Source organism: Pseudorasbora parva, chromosome 6 (genome assembly GCF_024679245.1).
Source record: "Pseudorasbora parva isolate DD20220531a chromosome 6, ASM2467924v1, whole genome shotgun sequence".
Classification (NCBI taxonomy): Eukaryota; Metazoa; Chordata; class Actinopteri; order Cypriniformes; family Gobionidae; genus Pseudorasbora; species Pseudorasbora parva.
The window spans coordinates 33,836,306-33,850,946 of NC_090177.1; the positions used below are offsets into that span (position 1 = coordinate 33,836,306).

Below are 14,641 nucleotides of genomic sequence, written 5' to 3' on the forward strand. Positions count from 1 at the left end.
TAGACATGGACAGTATAGTGTGCACACACTTTCATAGGCTACTCTCTCTGACTAAATATAACATTTCTTAAAGGGGGGGGGGGGTGAAACACTCAGTTTCAGTCAATCTCATGTCAATCTTTGACAAAATCGCTCATTTCTATGTTTCATAAAGACTCACTCTAAGCGAGTTTCAGTTAATATGTAACAGAAGCAGAGCTTAGACAAACAAGTGCAATGGAAATCATTTTATTAATGAAAATAAAAGTGCAATGTGTTAATACACAGATTATTATACAATAAGATCTCGTATAAATTCAGTTTTATATGTTCTTTAATTCTCAAAAAGCGGTTTACTTTGGCATGACACAAAATCAACCTGTTGTCCAGAACTTACAAGCATGTAAAGCATTTGAATGTATTGTAGGATCCAAAAATCCAATCTGAGATTAAAACCTGAAAATTAGCAATGGTTTTAGGATTTCTATTATTTTTTATTTATTTATTTAGTTATTTTTGGTCAACAATCAAAATTCCAGTTGCAATCATTTTACACAAAATAGCACTAGTCATATGGGTACATACATACAATACTGCATATGCATGCACACATACATAACCATAAAATAAATACATTTTTATTAAATTACATTTTTTTTTTTTTTTTAAACAAAATAAAAAATAAAATAAAGTTTACACTCTTATTGACCAAAGGTGTAGGCTGAAGCTAAAGCTTATTATGCCTACCCTTAACTCCACACAAGCTGCACTAATTGACATTAATTTAATACATCAAATATAAGATATTCTCAATGTGTGTTTGGAAGAACATACATCGTTATTATTATATTTTTCATATTTATTATTATTATTATTACTATTATTATTATTACCATTATCATTTCCATTACCACTACCGTCAGTCATCATTGCCATCATCATTTGTTATATTTTTTCATAACTAGTCCTTTATAAATTATTTTAAACTGTATTAATGAATTAGCCTTTTTTAATTCATCAGGGAAGCTATTCCACACCTGAACACCTTTATTTGATGGGCAGTTTCTTCTTAAATTGGTTCTACAATATGGTATATCAAACACATATGTCCCTCTAAGAGCATAATTACTGTCTCTCAAATTAAACATAGCTTGCAAGGACTGTGGGAGTAAGTGTTGCCTTGCCTTAAACACCAATATAGTAGTATACAAATCTACCATATCATAGAATTTTAATGTTTTCAGCTCAGTAAACAAAGAATTTGTTGGGGTATTATATGGAGAATGTGTGATTATTCTTATGGCTTTTTTTTGTAATAGAAAAACTGGAGTAGTTCTAGATGTATATGTATTTCCCCAGATTTCTATTCCATATGTTAAATATGGAGTGATGAGAGTACTGTACAATATATATAATGCACTTTTATTCAAAATATATTGCAATTTATATAAAATTGCAATTGTTTTTGATATTTTCTTTTGAACATTTTGTATATGATATGTCCATGCCATTTTATGATCTATAATCACTCCTAAAAACTTAATGTAATTAACTCTTTCTAATATATTATTATCAATTTTAAGTTTAATATCATTTTCTATAATTTTATTACTAAATACCATGAATTTTGTTTTAGTATATTACATCAAATAAGTAAAATACTGTACTCTTTTTTTTTTAAGATCACAAATAAATTAAGTACATTTTTGTGCAGATGGTCAGATGTTCTCCCAGATGAACTGATGTAGTCATTCAATCAAAGGTTAAAAAAAACAAGACTTTCTGAAATTCAAGTTAATCTTTCATATTGCAACTTTGGCTGTAAAGTGGAGCCATGTAGCTTTAATGTAGCCTAGAAATCTAGACGGACCCTAGCAGCAGCAAATTTAATCTGCCCGCAAGTGTCGTCTAGGAACTCTCAATGAGATTTATCCGTGCCCAACTGTCCAGATTGTGAGGAATACAGCTCAGAAGGGTATTGAGAGTTCCTAGACACTTGCGGGCAGATTAAATTTGCTGCCGCTAGGGTGCGTCTAGATTTCTAGGCTACTTCTGAGCTGTATTCCTCACAATCTGGACGGGCCAATCACATCATGTATAGAGTCGGCGGGCGGGGCCATAATGACGACGGCCGAGTTGCGTTTGCGTGCTTCTAGTAAACACAGAAACTGGCGAATGGCGGCGGTCTTTCGAATCAGCTTTGACTGCAATTCTGGAAGACTTGGAGTTAAGCTTTTCTCTGAGAAAAGAACAAAGAGCGGCACTGAAGTCATTCTTAAAAAGGGAAGATGTGTTCGTAGTTTAGCCGACCGGATACGGCGAATGTTTAATCTGTCAGCGAGCTCTGCTTCACCGTCGTTGCTCTGGTTGGTGTAGCGCTATCCTATCGCGTGCAGAGGGAGTTTGAAAGACAACCGTTTATCCCGCCCCTCGGACTGAGCCCTGTCTATGGTGAGTTTCCAGACCAAACATCTTGATGTGGGTCTGGCTTGTCAGGCTAGCTTTAATGTATAGCCATATAGAAAACTGATGCTGATTTAGAAGCTGATTACACCATTTGTATAATATTTTTCAGCATTATATATCCTGAATCACTTTTAAAAAACTGCAGTACAGTTCTTGCTAATAACACAGTGGTGCAAAAAAAGTTTGTTGCTGTGTATGTATGTATGTATGTTTGTGCTTCAGGACATGAATGCACGCACACTACCACGAATGACCGCCCTGCATATGGGGCAGTGGCGCAGACTGGTTGCGCAGTCCGTGCAGACGACCAGATGGCCACAGGGGATGAAGACCATGGAGACGAGTTTGTCCATGCAGACCTTGCAGGTCCTCTCTTCCTGAAGCTGTCTCAACTGTTCCTCTGGACTCAGATCTGATTGCACTGAAAAACACAAATAAACTGGCATTTCAGCTCAATCTGGGTCTATTAAGATGATTGACTGTATTATCTGTTCCATCCCAGAGGCTACTAGATAGAGAGAAGAAGAAAATACACACACACACACACACACACACACACGATTTAAGTGCAATGAGAGTGTGTTAATATGGACCTTTCTCCCTGACTGAGACTTGCGTTCTTGACGTTCTTGGACTCTCCACAGTCTCTGAGGGAACAAACCATTCACACGTTAGGAATGGCACATATAATTTTATACATATTTTTTAATGAACAACACATGGCTATCAATATCCATTACTGTGCGAAAGTCTTAGGCACATTAGTATTTTCACCCACAAAAAAATGGTTTTAAACCCCCTGGTACTGGTCACGTACTGTTTTTTTTTCTCCAATGAAATGATTATACAATATTTTAGTTATATTTTGTACTTTAAGGATATTTTATGGTACTAAATTATATTTATACTGCAGTTTGTGACGAGGTTGACGAGCGAGAGACGTGGGAGGAGCGAGCGAGACCAGTGCGTGATTGAGAATGAGCCTACAAGGCACACCGGTCTTGAGTCCTCTCATGAGGGAGCTCGGAGGCATAAGAACGAGTGACACCAATGAAGAAGGAGAGAGGACCAGGTCTGGCCTTTATGTTGCGTTTTGATAACATTTTATTACGTGTGTGCAGGCAGTCTTCCATGAGGGGCTGCCCACGCTACTTTCGTTTTGTTTATTTATTTCTTAAAGTCTTTTATATGTTGCCGCCTCCTTATTCCCATATCTACGAACTGTGTTTCTGTGTTATAATCCATTTATTCAGTTTTTGAGCATGGACCTGAAAAAGAAATTTCCAACTTAAACTGTCATAAACATTGAATGCTTTCAGCACAGACTGAAGTTTGATCTATTTTCAAAGACGACACTTGGCAGATTATTGCTGAAGTGAAAAAAGTTTTAAAAAGTGAACCTGAAAAAATAATTTCCAAAAACATAACTCTAAAACTGTGAGAAAAACTATAAATATAAACCAGCTGGTTTCCAAATTTGAAGTCGATATCTAAAAAATATCTAATAGCTCTATCTAATTAGCTCTTAGTAAGAACTTGTTTACGGGCATGGTTGTACCTAAAGTCCAGGGCCGGCGTTTGCTATAGGCGAGCTAGGCAGTTGCCTAGGGCGACAATTGTGTTAGGGGCGCAAGCGCGCTCTAGTGCCGCCCATTACTTCCCATTAAGCATAGAATCGGAACAAGCGAAATACAACATAATGTTTATTAAACATGATCATCATAGGGCGCCCCCTCAGCCACACGTTTAATTACTTATCAACCTGATTATTAGATTGAATTGATGGTGATTATTGATTATTAGTTCATTTGGTCAGGCAAGTGCTCATCTTGCGCGTTCATCAAAAATGAGGCGTCTAAACCCGCGGATGCACAGGGACGGAAAAAGAGAAAAAAAGAAAGGAAGAAAATGGAAAGAAAGCCCAGTATAGAGGTTAGTCTTCTTATCTCAGCCAATAAGTTGTCAAACAAAATAAAATTACTTAGTATCAATCTTATCAACTAATATTTATTTTATAAATATTATTAATATTGTCACTATCACTTGCTAGTTTTCTACATATTACTATACGTATTGCAAACATAACTTCAGTGACAATAATCTACAATAACCTACATGGATGTCATTTAAATATCAAAAGTCCAGTTCGTTATGAATATGGATAACGTATACATGTTATTTATGAAAAGTACAAACGCTCTCTACGTGGGCGTCGGAAGGAAATAAATACGGCCTCTCGTTTTTTTGTTGTTTTTTTTTTTACTGGAGCAGCCTAACGATAGATGCCATATTATTTACATTAAACACAAATATGCTGTGTTCACCAAGTTTTTTTCAATGGCTGTAGTGTAGTGGTAAGATGCATGGCATCAAGATTTGATGCAGATCGATCAGAGGTTCGATCCTGCCTTTTGCCACACTCGCTCTATTCCCTTTTCCCATCACATATCAGATCGGAAAGGCATTTATTTTCAATAAAAAGTGAGAAAATGTTTAAAAAGTGGAAATAAAGCGTTGAACGTGTTTAATAATAAGTGCTTCTCGGTTAGGGGTAGGCCTAGGAAAACAGACATGTGCTGAATTAGAGACGATAAAAGTGAGTGGAGTGGGGAGGGGTGGGGGGCGCAAAACTCCATCTCGCCTAGGGCAACCAAAGAGCTAGAGCCGGCCCTGCTAAAGTCTCTTATTGAGTCATGGGTGATTTGGGTGTAACGTGCAATAAACCAATCAGAGTGTAATCTCCTATTCCTTTTAAAAGCTTTTAAATGCCGGATTCACTATTTACAAGCGGAATTTGTGAGCAGAAAGACTGAACGCTTCTCCAGAGAGGAATCCTTTTATTTTTTATATTTAAATGTAGTTTGTGTGCTGCTGCGCGTCCCTGTGTGTGTAATAAGCAGTGGATATGTATTGTGCACCCTATAGGTGCATTTTACTGGCGTGCCTTTTATATAACACAAAAAATACTGCGCTAGTGACTTTAGCCCAGGTTTTTGTTGGTCAGTGGCGCAGTCGTTTTCAGTTCCTCAAAATACCAACTTGCCCACAATGCGCCTGAATACGCCTGGTTTTAAGACCAGCACGCCCACGTGTGAACAGATGGGTGCGAGTGCATTAACTATTTAAACAACGTGGCGTTGGACATAGTCATGTCATGGCTAAAACTAGCAAAAACCACTTGCGTTGCACCTGGTTGTCACGGGAGGGTGTATGATAGGGCCCAGCAAGTGCAAAAACCTTTACCAAGTTTTGTTCCATTCTGAAGAAGTAACAAATTCTTAAAAATATAAAAAACTAAACGTAACATTTCCCAGAGGGTTAAGACCATTATTTATATCAAAATAGGAAATATCAGTTTTCATTTTCAAACATTCGTTTTTTCCATTAATTGTAATAATGGTAACACTTTACAATAAGGTTCATTAGTTAACTATATTAGTTAACATAATAATGAACTGCACTTCTACAGCATTTATTAATCTTTGTTAATGTTAATTTAATTTCAACATTTACTATACATTATTAAAATCTAAAAATTGTATTTGTTAACATTAGTTAATGCACTGCGAACCAATATGAACAAACTATTAATTTAATTAAGTTAATTGAATAAATTAATAAATACAGTAACAAATGTATTGCTCATTGTTAGATCATGTCAGTTAATACATTAACTAACGTTAACTAATGAACCTTATTGTAAAGTGTTACCGTAATAATCCAGTGAGACAGCCGGTATGTTGCAGGTCGGTTTCTTCAAGCGTCTTGAAGACGTTGCCTCAGGTCTCCTGGATTCGGTCTGTCTCAGTTTTTCTGTTTCTTCATGTAAATCACAGACGGACTCGATGATGGTGAAATAAGATCACTGGATTCTTTCAATGAATGGCAAAAGGAATGTTTGGAAATGTAAACTGATATTTCCTACTGACACACTACAGCAAAAGATATAAATAACTGGCTTAAAACAATGTTTTATTTTTGTGTAAATAATAACGTGCCTATGGCTTTTGCACAGTAGCCTACTGTAGGTTACATTTAAAGTACTAGTTTACAAAAAAAAAAAATATTCTGTCATTATTTACTATAACTCTCAAGTCACTTCAAACCTTAGAAGACATTCATACTCAACATGCAACCGCAAGGTGTGGAGGAATGAAAAATAAGGAATTATTTAAAAATCCTGATGTTGTTGATGACGTCAGTTCATGTCCGAATAATCAAATGTGTCCCTCTAGCACTTGTTAACGTTGAAAAATCATTAAAAAATAAGTGCTGTGGAACATAAAAAGAACACTGGAAATAAATGACACAAGTCGCATTAAGTGTTTTGATTAAGCGTTGCGTCCCTTACCTAACAAAAATGCTCTAAGAATGTTTTGTTAACGTTCCCATTAAGATATGAATACGAAAAAACATTAAGGGAATGTCCCATGTTATCATTTTGCGAACATAATGTGAATGTTACTTTTGAATGTTCTATAAACGTTTAAAAAATGTTAGACAAACTTCTAACTGTGGGCCAGATTTACTAAATCGGGCAAATTAGTGTGAGAGCTGAATCCCATAAAAGCACAGATGGCAGCGGAAAGTTCAGCGCATGATACTGACGACGCACAAATTAATGCACATAGACACAGCCGGATCATTTTCATAATGACCAACACAATATAAACGTTAGCATCTGGTTTAAGATGTGCTTTTTGGGGGCGGTAAAAAAAATGGCGCAAACACCAGTAAATTTACGAGCGCAACGCGATTTACGAGCGCAAACATTCCCTTTGACGTCGCAATTCACTGTATGGAGAAGTGCGAGCAGATTTTTAATTTGATTTCTCCTTTTGTGATCCAAAAAAGAAAGAAGAGCCTCTGGCATTAGGCCAACACCAGGGTAAATAGTAAATAATGACTGAATTTTCTTTTTGGGATGAATTATGTCTTTAAATAATGTCTTCTTCTACAGCATCTAATGTCTTCTTCTACTTTGGGGATGAGGGTGCTCCACACCTGGTCTGGGCTCCCCCGTCTGCCTTTCCTCCTCCTCGGCCTGCAGGACGTCATTCACCAGGTCAGAGACTGAGGTGTAGTGTGAGCCGGTGAGCAGGTAGCGTGACTGCACCAGGCTCTCCACTAGTGAGCGCTGGAAGCCCATCTGCAGCACCGCCTGCACCACAGGGGACAACATGGCTGCCGCCACTGAGCTCTGCCCACCCAACACCTCTGCCAGCAGGAACACAAAAATGCCAAAGGTGTCCTTAAGTGTGTACTAACTTGCTTAATATAATAACATGTACAAAAAAGGCATTTTCTTAGTCCTTACAAGTAGAAGTATAAGAAGAGCTTGGGTGAACAATATATTATTAGGGGCTTTCGCAGTGGATGCACTTTTTCATAGTTCCTACACTGTAAAAAAATATTTAAAAAATAAGTTTCGTGGTTGCCTTAAAATTTTGAGTTCATTGAAATAAAAAATTTGAGTTAATACAATGAAAATTTTTGAGACTCAACAGCCTTTATTCAAATATTGTTATAAGATTTTGAAAGCATATTAGGTCATTTGTGTGTGTTTTATTGATGAAGCAGTGAAACAGGCCAAATTGTAAATTAACACATTTTTTATGTGGTTCAGCTACAATAATATTTTGAGTTTCTATGTAAAAAAAAAAAAACTATTTCCTTAATTTGTACACTGTAAAAAAATATTTAGCAAAAAGTTACCTGGTTGCCTTAAAATTTTGAGTTAATTGAAATTAAAATTTTGAAGTAACACAATGAACATTTTTTGAGATTTGACAACCTTTATTAAAATATTATAAAAATATTTTGTAAGCATATTGGGTAATTGTGTGTGTGTTATTTGTGATGACGCAGTGAAACATGCCAAATTGTGCTATTTTCATGATTTATCATTTTTTTTATGTGGTTCAGAAACAAAAATATTTTGAGTTTCTATTTATTAAACAAATTTCCTTCATTGTATCAACTCAAAATTTTAATTTCAATAAACTTAAAATTTTTAAGGCAACCAGGTTACTTACTTTTTTAAGTTAAACCAACAAAAACCAACAATTTTTTTTTACAGTGTACTAACTAACATTTTTAATAATAAACTCAAAATTTGAAGGCAAGGTTACTTCCTTTTTAAGTTAAACCAACAAAAAAAAATTACAGTGTAAAAGTATTGTTGTGTTCGCATGGCAGGAACTAGGAACGATTTTAGTTAGCTAGCAACTTCTTTTGGAGAACTAAATTAGCTCCTGCTTCAGAGTTGGGTCTAACCCAGCACAATAGGAAACACCAGTGATGAAAGTGTATGCTGATTGGCAGAACGCACATGAAACAGCTTTTTAAAAAGCTGTGGAAACACACAGATTATAGCCTATATATTTACTCAATGAACTAAACATGGAAAACAGTGACAGATGGACCTGTCGACCTTTACCCTAAAGAGATAACCCAATGCAACTTTAAAGGGACCAAACAAAACATTATTATGTATTTCTGCTCAATTAGCGGCATTGGACGTCAACCACATGGCAAACACTAATACTATTCCACATACTATCTTTGTATAACAGTTCTATCTAATACCGTATGAGACAGGACTTTTAAACAGATCGTAAACTAATGAAGACGGAGAATGCGAGCACTGTGTGCTCAGGCTCTGGCGTTCTCAGTGCCGACAAAATAAGTCACAACAACAAGCATGGCTTACGTCACTTCATGTATCACTTCAGAGTTCTTACTGGCGGTGCGAATGCAACCAGAAAAATTACCCTATAGTGGAACATTCAGTTCTCTGGGAACATCGTGGTGGCTAGCTCCAGAACTACCCAGTGTCAAAGCCCCTATTCACACTCTTAGAAGAAAAGGTTCAAAACATTCTTTAAAATATCTTCTTTTGTGTTCAGCAGAAGAAGAAAAAAAGAGTAAGAGTAAGAGTAAGAGTAACACTGATCATCATCAATGTTAGTTGAAGAGAAGGAACAGTTGGTGAGGAGAGAGAAGGAGAGAAGATCATTTGCCTGGGTGAAAAAACAGTTGTGAGAGCCGGAACAATAACAGCAACTCCTGAGGGACATAAAATGCATAGCAGCATAAAACACAACCTGATATTATCCTGCTTATTACGCGGCTCTTTGCCCCAAAAAAGAAATGCAAAAAATATTGATTTGAGTTGAAGTTATTTTATTGTTTTTCTGCAGAGAGACAGAACATGAACACAGCTAACATGGATTTCCAGGACAAGCAGTTAGCTATGTGTCATGGACAATAGTTATTATTCAGAAATATCTGACTACTGAATGTTGTGAATGACCAATCAGAATCAAGTATTCCAGAAAGCCGTGTAATAAACACATAACAATCGCAGACAATCCATTAAGTCAGGAGTTTTCAAACTGGGGCCTGTGGACACCCAAGCGGCCACACGGGGAGCTAAGGACTCATCGGAAAGTTTAAAGTATGAAAAACGAAATGAAAACGTGAATTGGTGTTTTTTGGCTTTTAGTGTGAATGTAAGCCTTACTGTTATCTATACTGTAAACAAATTCCCGTAAAAATAGGGCACACTATTTGAAAATGAAGGAATTTTCGGTATTTAGAGATTAGGAGGAAACTGCGGCTTTACTGAGCTCAACAGCTCCGGCTGAATTTTGACATATGAGAATTATACAAAATTTTAAAGGTTGCATTTTCAGGTCCCAAACGCCTTTGTGGTGCAAATGAATGGCCAAAACGCATTCACTTTTTTCCATTTTTGTGTGTGTATTCCATTTTGGGCATGTATGTCTAATATTTGTTTTGTTTAAACAGTATAAATGGGTCTGTACATGAAAATATACATTACTGCCATTATACTTATGTAGGAGGATCATCATATTCGATGGTCCTTATAGCATTTAAACATTTGAAAACCCCTGCACTGTTCCACCTTTAGAAGAATTCATGGCGTGACTCACCTGATGCAATGTTTCCTGCGGTTGATGACAGAGATCCACCCTTTAAAACAAAATAAAACATTTAAATCCAAAAGCAATCAGCTGTTAAATTGACCATAAACTCATGGTTAGATGCATCATGATTACTCACCACCCTCTCGTTCATGTTGAAGTAAGACTGCTGGATATTGCTCACATATTCCCTTCCTCTGGATTGAAGCAAATATTCACATCTTCGGAAGCACATGAAAGACCAGATGAATACATATGCGCATACATGCACTAAAATCAATAAAACATCATCCATTTGGTATTAAACAATATATGTTTGTAATATGCCCCTTTAGAAATAAGAGAGAAATAAAAGAGAAATAAGCCAGCACTCACTGTGGAAACCATTTGGCGTGTTCCTGCCAAGGGTCATCACCTGGTTCCCAGTTCCTCAGACCACCATCACAGAAGAAACACTTCACATTGTCACCATGACCTGGAAAAAACGATCACTTAATAGGCCAGCCATCTTCTAAACAACACTATACTGAATATATATTTAAAAGACAGAGTAAAATATTTAAATCCAATAAAACTGCATACAATCATTTTTTGTCATTTCTAATCAGTTTTAAATTCCAATTTAAAGGCACAGTATGTACATTTTTACAGCTAGGTCGCTTAGCGTAGCTTCAGACGTTGCTTCCCTTCTTCCACTCATGCGTATGTGGGGTAACCATAGACAGTAAAATAAATGGACGGAGCGATCCCAATGACTTCTACGGCGTTAAGTGATGTCAGTATAGGAGCACTCACTTCCTGATGGCTGAGCGAACTGCGCAGGCTCAGACTGAGCTTGACGACGTAGATGTGACGTAAGCCTCCTGTCTGAAAGTTGTCGGTCTTCTAGTAGTTGTGGAAAGTGAAATCTGAATCCCGTTGTTTAAATATTTTCTCCTGTTGCTTTTGGCTCACTATGGGCTTCTCCCCATTCTTCCCCCTTGACTTTATCAGACTTTATGTCTCCACGTCCCCCCGACTGTCTCATAGACAGTAAAAGATTGCCTGCGAGCGTCTCCTCAGGTCTATACGGTAATTTCTCAACTGTGCGACAGAGTCGCGTTGGTTATGACGCAATCGTTAGCCTATTTTTACAAAAACAGCTTCTGCGGGGCGATAGTGTAAGATACAAGGTAATGGAGCCTTTTATACATTGTCGTGTTTCTTTATAAATAAACAATAGACAAATGGAGTCTTTAAACGCCTCAAATGTAAAGTTATTCACTGTCAAAGTGACTCAAAAATGAATGGGAGTCAATGGGATGCTAACAGCAGGTGACGGCTTGGTTAGCAATGGCCGCCCCTATGGGTGGAACGCTTTCCGAGTGCTAGATTACCCCCTTGGGGGTAACACAGCGCTGTTTTATCATACACTGTCAGAAAAAAAGGTACACTGCTGTTGCTGGGGCGGTACCCTAAGGTACAAAACCGAAAAGGTACTAATATTTACCTTTAAAGTACTACGATGTACCTTTAAGGTACTAATATGTAACATTTAGGAGTTTAACTTTTGTACCTTAGGGTACCACCCCAGTGACAGAACTGTACCTTTTTTCTGAGAGTGTATTAGACACATCTGAGTGTGTTGGAAGTTATGTTATAACGCTACTCTGTGTGTTCACACTGCTCCTACTATGAGACACTTGTTCACACTGCAGTGAGCTAGAGTGATATTAGACATGGTAAAACACGGTACTCACCGTATATCAGGAAAACCATATTCAAACAATAACACTAACTCTTGAGCTATAACAAAGATTAGCTTTCTGTCGATGAATGATCCAAACAGTTGCTAACCTGTTTAATAAAACACATCATATATTATAGCGTCTTTGGTGTTTCCATGGTTTCTACAAAATAAAACCGGTAATTGAGGGAAACAGGTGATGTCATTGACAGGTGACACACGGACACGCTCTGTGTCCCGGTTAAAATTATTGGAACTATTTGGGATAATATAAGTACACAAGTCAACAAAATATATAACATTGTTCTATTGTTTTTTGAAAATTTGAATCCAAAAATCTTACATCTTTAATATTCTTTATTAGTAAAACATTTAAAGTGGTCAAAAAAAGTTTTGAAGATTTTTCTAGAAACAATATAATATATACATATATAATATAAGTTTTATTTTAATACACTTTATATTTCAAAGGGATAGTTCATACAAAAATCATAATTTTCTAACCTGTTCTAAAGGTATAATTTTCTAAGTTGTTCTAAACCTGCGTGAGTTTCTTTCTTCTGCTGAACGCAAAAAGAAGATATTTTGAAGAATGTAGGTAACCTAACAGTAACAAAAAAGTAAGAAAAAATACTGGAAGTCAATGGACATCGTCTTACCAACATTCTTCAGTAACACATTATTTGACAGAGTCTTTGTTACACATTACAAAGTTACTGTAGTAACTACAGATCATAATTATCATAAACTATAATGTCATAATCATATCATTACAGGCAATTAACCTTAAACCAAACCCCAATACAACTCAATAGTAAGAAGACTAGTTAATTAGGCTATTATTACACAGTAGGCTACTTAAAAGAATAATTACACTGTAACACAGACACCTTAAATTAAAGGGTTACGCTTTATTTTACAGTGTCATTGTTACAGTGTAATTATATATTTAAGTACTGAGTAATAATAATAAACTGCATGTACTTAGGGTTGTGGTAGGATTAGGATTTGTTTAGTTGCATGTTATTATATGGTAAATATATGTAGCCTAACATATATAACAAGGACACTGTAAAATAAAGTGTTACCAAATAAAGTATAACCCATTCTTCAAATAATCTTTTGTATTCAACAGAAGAAAGAAACTCACTCAGGTTTGGAACAACTTGAGGGTGAGAGTAAATTATGGCACATTTTTCATTTTTGGGTGAACTATCCCTTTAACAGAATTAATGATGTTGTTCTTTGATGAGAGCAAACAATGATTTTGCAAATTTGAATGCATATTATTTGTATAAGGAATAGGCAGCAACACTATTGCTTTCAGAAAAATGAGCGGCACGCGCTGCTGTGACTGTGGCTGCGCTCGCGGGCTCTCTCGTTCATTCCGTTCATTCACAGTGCGCATGACTGCCGTGCGCGTGACTGAAAGCGCAGAAAACAGAAGCAACTTAAGTTTTGGTCCTGGGCCTAATCGAAACCACATATAACAATTTTTATCTCAGTTTCATTTCACAAACACACACACACACACACACACACACACACACACACAAAGCTGACCTGTGTAGAAGAAGCCAGCTCGCGCCAGTGTGTCGGGCTGCACTGATGCTCCTGTGGGCCAGTTGTGGTAGGTGGACAACCTGTTGTCCTCCGACTCCATCTCCGGGTTCACCGCCTGCCCGGACAGCACCTGCTCGTCCACGGTCAGCCGCTGCAGTTGACTCAAGAGTTGCCCATCCACAGAGTCGGACGAGCCCAGCGGAACATTACCCACATCCCTACCCAGCATTAAGCCGCATGTGGGGAAGTGCCTCTCGTGCTCCCCGCGCGGAGTGTCTCCATGGACCCAGTGCCTCAGGATCCCCTCACAGCAGAAGCACTGCACCGTGTCCCCGTATCCCAGATAGTGAAAGCCAGCCCGGGCCAGTTCAGCGGGGATCACCGGCACATCTCCGGGCCAGTTGTGGAAAGTCTGGAGTCTTTCCTCCTCACTCCGCATCCCGAGCCGAACCCCCGCCTCCATCCGCGCGCCCCTCTCGCGCTCATGTCCACGATCTGCGCTCATTCTGCTCAGCTTCCATAACGGACTGTCCAAGTGCGCTCCAGCCCCCCCCTCCGCTGGCCATATAGCCTATTATTCCCTGTAACAGAGCACCGCTCACTATAGCACGCACATTTCCAGAATAAGCAGTTGTTAAAATGATCTGCCCTGTGGCCAAGCCCTGAATAGCATATGTACTACAATAGACGCCTTTCATGGTGATTTTCTCTAAATTTCACATGTTGATGGGTTAAAAACAACCCAATCGGCAACCCAGGAGAGTGAGGACGGTTGCAACTATTGTTGCATTTTCTTCATTTTCTCAGACTGTTTGTAATGAAAAGCCAAATTTTTAATACATTTTAACCCAAATCTGTCAGCTCCCACCCACACTGTAGCCTACATATCATAATGTAAATACAATTTATACGTTAATAGACAAAGTCAAATGTCGTAACTGACCCCATAAGCTTGGGG

General features: G+C 37.5%; 1 protein-coding gene across 4 annotated transcripts; it reads right to left on the reverse strand.

The window, feature by feature from the left end:
* Positions 1–212: 212 nt before the first annotated feature.
* Positions 213–14,600, reverse strand: birc7 (baculoviral IAP repeat containing 7). 4 transcript variants are annotated; one of them, XM_067446740.1, is made up of 7 exons: positions 13,684–14,597; positions 10,770–10,869; positions 10,534–10,615; positions 10,404–10,443; positions 7,450–7,662; positions 3,039–3,092; positions 213–2,866 (listed from the first exon to the last, which is right to left on the reverse strand). In XM_067446740.1, the coding sequence occupies exons 1-7, from the start codon at positions 14,186–14,188 to the stop codon at positions 2,664–2,666; spliced, it is 1,197 nt and encodes a 398-aa protein (XP_067302841.1). In that variant the 5' UTR covers positions 14,189–14,597; the 3' UTR covers positions 213–2,663. The 4 variants fall into 4 exon arrangements, 3 of the variants coding, with proteins under 3 accessions (XP_067302841.1, XP_067302842.1, XP_067302843.1); XR_010905372.1 differs by lacking the exon at positions 213–2,866 and adding an exon at positions 6,157–6,317 and having other exon boundaries at positions 3,057–3,092; positions 13,684–14,600; XM_067446741.1 differs by lacking the exon at positions 3,039–3,092 and having other exon boundaries at positions 13,684–14,598.
* Between the last annotated feature and the right edge of the window lie 41 nt (positions 14,601–14,641).

Bases quoted from the DNA above. Each gene is read 5' to 3' on its own strand.
- birc7 (XM_067446740.1), bottom strand. From the start codon at position 14,188: ATGAGCGCAGATCGTGGACATGAGCGCGAGAGGGGCGCGCGGATGGAG. The intron at 3,093-7,449 runs GTGTGGAGCACC...TTGTTCCCTCAG, and splicing joins GACGGGGGAGCCCAGACCAG to AGACTGTGGAGAGTCCAAGA. The intron at 2,867-3,038 runs GTCCATATTAAC...TGTGTTTTTCAG, and splicing joins AGTCTCAGTCAGGGAGAAAG to TGCAATCAGATCTGAGTCCA.